This window comes from Brassica oleracea, chromosome C5 (assembly GCF_000695525.1).
Source record: "Brassica oleracea var. oleracea cultivar TO1000 chromosome C5, BOL, whole genome shotgun sequence".
Lineage (NCBI taxonomy): Eukaryota > Viridiplantae > Streptophyta > Magnoliopsida > Brassicales > Brassicaceae > Brassica > Brassica oleracea.
The window spans coordinates 34,022,046-34,027,477 of NC_027752.1; the positions used below are offsets into that span (position 1 = coordinate 34,022,046).

The 5,432-nt window shown below is 39.8% G+C and overlaps 1 protein-coding gene across 1 annotated transcript; it reads right to left on the reverse strand.

The window, feature by feature from the left end:
* Positions 1 to 1,171: 1,171 nt before the first annotated feature.
* On the reverse strand, positions 1,172 to 3,850 carry LOC106296102 (uncharacterized protein At5g41620; the record flags this gene model as incomplete). The annotated part of the gene is given in 3 exon segments (XM_013732159.1): positions 1,172 to 3,017; positions 3,306 to 3,443; positions 3,655 to 3,850. Coding segments are annotated over 3 exon segments (1,822 nt in total), but the record flags the coding sequence as incomplete, so codon positions are not given.
* Between the last annotated feature and the right edge of the window lie 1,582 nt (positions 3,851 to 5,432).

Consider the following 5,432-nt stretch of genomic DNA (forward strand, 5'->3'; position numbering starts at 1 on the left):
AACAAATACCATATAATCTCATAGGTGAAGAAGGCAAGAAGAACAAGAGAAAAATGTGAGTCTTTTTTCGGTGATGGTGAGAAGCACCGCACACCAGAAATGTAACGAAATACATAGACGGTGAGAGCTCAAGTTTAAAATATGGGGAGAGGGCAAAAAACATCTTAAAAATTATAATTTTCAAAAATATGAAAAAAATATAATACAATTTTGACGATGAAACCGTTAATCTTAGAATCAACAAATGCGTAGATGCAAAGTTATTAAAATTCAATATTAGTTTACGTTAGAGACTCATTTGACTACTAACAAGTACTATACACACAACAACACATTATGCAAAAAAACAAATGCAAAATATATTAACTTATCACCTACTACATAACAAACTAAAAACATCAAATAATGATCTTAACAAATAAAAAAGATGACATAATTACATTATCCAAAAAAAAATCATGTTCTTAGCAATAATAAAACAATATTCCGCGCGAAGCGCGGACACCTCCCTAGTTATTAATATACGTTGAGGTACGGGACTAGGCTCACTGAATAAACTAGTTACTCATGACTCATTTATGATGCAGGTAACCAATAGGCGTGAGACCTTACTCTAAAACAGGAAGGAACATCGTTAGCCAGCGGTAGTTTTATTATCCTTGTAAAGTCATTTTGATATTTTTTATGTATAAGATTTGTTGACCGAAAACCTCGAGGTTAATTTATAACAAATTTTGTAAGATACTTTTGAATGATATAAAAAGTTTATTTTTTTAAAGCACGAGTTCCATATGATATTAGTCCTTGTCCGGACGAACTAACTAACTATCGGGTATTGCTTTGTCGGGTTGAAAAGCCTATAGTGATATCCGATAGGAGTTCTTTGGTTGTTGGTCTAAGACGATCGGAAGTATTCTGAGAACTTTGGATCGACCATCGAAAATCGACCGTGTCATTTTCGGTCATCTACCATCGGGGGTGTCACAGCAGGCAACGCTACTAATAGTCCAAAACTCTAAATGCAAAAATCCACTGGGCCAACAATTCTAGGGTTTGTGGTCAGTGCATTTCTTTCATGATATGCAATCTTCTTGTCTTCCCTGTGTTTGACATGGATTATGACTGTAAACTTTTTAGCTCAACGGGAAAACGTTACCACTGAAAGGTCTCATTTAAATATATATCTCTTCATTATTGTGAATGGTAATAGCTAGAAACATGCATCATACAGTTTATAGACAATGTAGTAGTAAAATATAAGAAATATCATTGACCTAACATCTCAATTTGGGCTAGATAGCCACAAAATTGGTCAAAGAAAACTACCATTAAGTCTTTGCTCCCTAGCAACCAACAAGTGGTTGGGTAGTAGCTGAAGCTAACCAAGCCAGCCTATGGCAGTAATCAAACACAGATCATTTTGCTTTTCGCTACCACCGTGAAGGCTTGACCGGCTAGATCAAGAGATAATGGCAATAGCAACTCGGCCACCTTGAATTAAGTCAGGTAGCTTCAGAGTATGTAGTAGCCTAGATATTATGCTCAAGGACATGTTTCAGCTGAACCTTTTGGCCCTCGACTTGTGCTTCCATAAGCTTTGTCTTCACGTTGTTCTTATGTGTACCTCTAGGCCATTCTATGCACCCTTTCATCCCTCCTCGGTTTACATTAGCATATGCCGAGTCTGGTGATGAGCCCACCAAGTCCAACGTCCTGAATCCGCCTTTCCTTGGTGAAACCATCCCCGCATTTGACTTTCTCGCGTTTGAAAATGAAACCCTTCCGTTGATACCTTCTATTGAACTCCAGAGCTTCGCCATTGACGATACCTTCTTGGACTGCCTTCTAGGAACCGGGCATACTTCTTTTATTTCTCTCGATGGAGTCTTCTGAAACTCCGTGCCATTCGCCCATACGTTGCTGTCACGTTGAGGATTGTTGCTAGTGAAATGGACGCTCTCATCTGGAGAGAAACTGGATCTGTGTTCTTCCTGATGGCTCACAGTTTCCCAACCACTGTCATCTTCTTCAAATTCACCATTCTTGTCAGTTAGAGCATTTGAGAGTCTCCCTTTGTTATCTGAGCTTACCCTGTGAACTTCTGAACCGTGGCTGACCGGACTGTAACCAACGCATTGCTCGGTTTCTCCATCTTGGATGGCTTCACCCAAGTTCATTTCTTCAAATAACATTAAGATATCATCCGGTTTTGAGGGCTCATATGTAAACTCCTTGACTTCTTGGACATCACTGACTGATGCAACAGTCTCTCTTAACACTTCAGCCTCTCTCACCTCTTTCACACTTGTAGTAGCATTTCTTGAACTGAGGAAGGCCTCCAACTCTCCTACAAGCTTGTTCATTTGTGAGTACTTCTCCTCGAGTGCTAATTTGGCATCAATAAGCTTCATTTGGACACGTTCCTCACGCCAAACCTCAGCCATCTGCAGCATTCTTCTCTCGTCCTCCACTTCCTCTCTCAGATTCATGGATTCACTCTTCAATGCATCAATCTCAGCTTTGTCTTCTTCTATCTCCTTGGCGAGTTCATCGCAAACTTCTTCGATTAACTCTCTTGCCTTCCTTTCCTTTTGGTAGTCATGCATGTGACGCTTCACAGCCAGCTTTGAATCTGCAAGCTCATTGACTAGTTTTAGATTGACAGCTTCTAACTTATGACGAGCTTTTTTTTCCCGGTTGATGTCATCTTTCATGTCTTCAATGATCGCTCGGACCTTCTCGTGCTCCTTGCACCGCCAAGATGCTCTCTCCTCGCTAACTTTCCTCAAGAAGTGCTCAAGCTTCTTTTTCTGAGATCGCTTCTCACTCTCGAGATCTTCTATGCGAGCACGAGCCTCCTCCAGTTTGATCTCAATAGAAGAAGCAGCATTCACTCGTTGATCAATCAGCCTCACGTTGCTGTAGATGTGGTGGACGTCATCCCTTGCAGCTAAGCGTATAGGATCCCATTTTGTTGCCGCCTCCATCGCAGAGTCGGGAAATGGAATCGAAGCCTCCTGTTAACAGCAGAAGAAATTAAATTTTTCAGATCAATAACCCCAAAAAGAAATGAGAAAATAGAAACAGTCGCATGGAAAGTGACATTTCAATAATTCTGATACCAAGAAGTAACTGACCAAAGGCAGATATACTAGTTCAAGTAACAGCTCTAAGCTCTCTGAAACCTCATCTCAACCACAATGTTAACTTATGCTCTCAAACAATAGGGTATATATAACTTCTGAAGCATTTCAACATCTTATTGGACTGACATAAATATCATCTTCACCTAGAAGCAAACACACCTTACACAAGAATCCACTCTTTGTTGGAGCAACAGGAGGACTAGGCATGCTTCTTAAGTTGTAGTTGGTTTGGAAGCCAGAATGTTTATGATCATGGTGATAGAAAAACAGAGGACCCAAATGTCCAGCAGCACTTCCCTGAAGAAAAGGAATATTAATATTTAATATTCTTCTCAGATAGTAACTAAAACAGAGTATTTCAGATCTAGCACACTAGAAAAAACAGAGTGTGCAGATTCCACAAATATGATCAAACAGTGGTTAACGACTATTGTGAAGATCCTATAATCAAACCAATCTTTTGACCGAAAAGTTCAAAATTTTCAGAAAGAAAACTTTAGAACGGTACCTGAAACCCTAACCCATCCATTCTCCTCTCATCTCCGCCGCTAGAAACCGCATCCGGGACTTGCAACCTCCACACTCCCGCCGCGAGTTTCCTTCCCGTATCTTCTCTCACACTTGTCCTTCCTTCCTTGCTGGGTTTCTCATCAACCTGATTGCTCCAATCATCATCATCCTCTTCAACCGCGCCGCATCGCTCCCTGTTCAATACAGGAGTATCCATTCTGCTCCGCCTCCTGACGCCGGATCTCCGCTGACGGATCGATCTCGGTTTCATCTTCCTCCTCCTGAGATTAGGTCCTGCGGCGGGTGATGTAGCCGTCGAATTTGATTTTTCCGGTGAACTTCAACTACTTGTGTGTTCGAAGAGAAGAATCTGAGCATAAAAGGAAAGCTACGGGAAATGCGTGAGAGAGAGATGGATATGGAAGCTTGAGAGCTCGTGATGATGCAAACTTGCTCGATTCGGAACTAAGCAAGATGCATATGAGTGTGGGGATACTACCCTACTGTATCTTTGATTTGTATAATTGATTACTTTCACATGGTCAAATTATGGTGAGAGCAAAAAGGAAACATTTTTGTGTGTTTCAGAATCATCTTTTACCATCAAAGCCCAACAACAAATATGAAATCAAGGCCCATCTATTTACAATGTGAGATTCCCAAAGATTTTAGATGTTGCGGCGGGGGTTCAAAACTTAACTATGAGTTTTTGTTTTTAACTTTTTATCTTATCTATCCACTCAGTTTTGAGAGGAGTGCTATTCAAAGGACTGGTTTTGGGAGGAGTGTCTTCGGTCCTACAAAATGAACTGGTTATTACACTGAATGACTTCCGTTAAGAGATAATCTAATTATCTATTACTAGAGTATTATATAAACTGCATGGATCGAAATCCAAATCTAATAACTATTTCGTTCTAGCATGAATTAAACAGGCCCATGACAAACCGCCATGCCCCGAGTTAGTCCTTAACACTAGGTTACCATTACTTTGTTAACTACTACTGTGAGCTTTTAAATTGTTGATGTGCCCTCCTTGTGAGGCGGTGGATCGGTGACCATCATTGGTCTGTGTTGTTATATGGATTGTACACAGAACAATCTGAACACTATATGCTGGATTATTGGATTTATTATATATGTATATATGGACACAGAACAACTTGCACACTATATGCAGTTGCGTACATTGATCCATAGCTCATTACATATTTGTAACATGGCTCGTGTAAGCATTTGCATGGGTCTATGTGTCGTGCCGATGTGTACAATGTATGTGGATCGTTGAATATATAAATCGTTGTTTATATTGTATTAACCCAAGGGAAGTTCTTATCTATATTGTATTAATCGTTGTTTAATATTTTAGCAAACAAAAAAGAAAAAAGTTCTTATTATTATAAAAAGAACTGGAATTTTATTGTATCGCGGGAATTTAAATAGGGGCAAAATTTTATACCCGTAGGAGAAGATAATACTGATAACAAGAGATGATGTGTTATTAGAAGAAGAAAGAATGGTGTGTTTACAATGATCGAAACGATCGTTTATATAGAAGAGAAATTCACTGTGCAAATAGTGAAGCGGACCCCACATCTTTTTATATTTTCAACGAAAACGGTAGCTGCTTTTTCTGACTTTCATAACACTCCCCCTTGGGGACCGGTGTCACTATCCACTCTCGCTTAACGTCTTTGTTGCCTCGTTAAAAACCTTTCCAGGAAAACCCAATGGGAAAAACCATAGTAAGGTAAAAAGAGTACAACTACGTAAGCT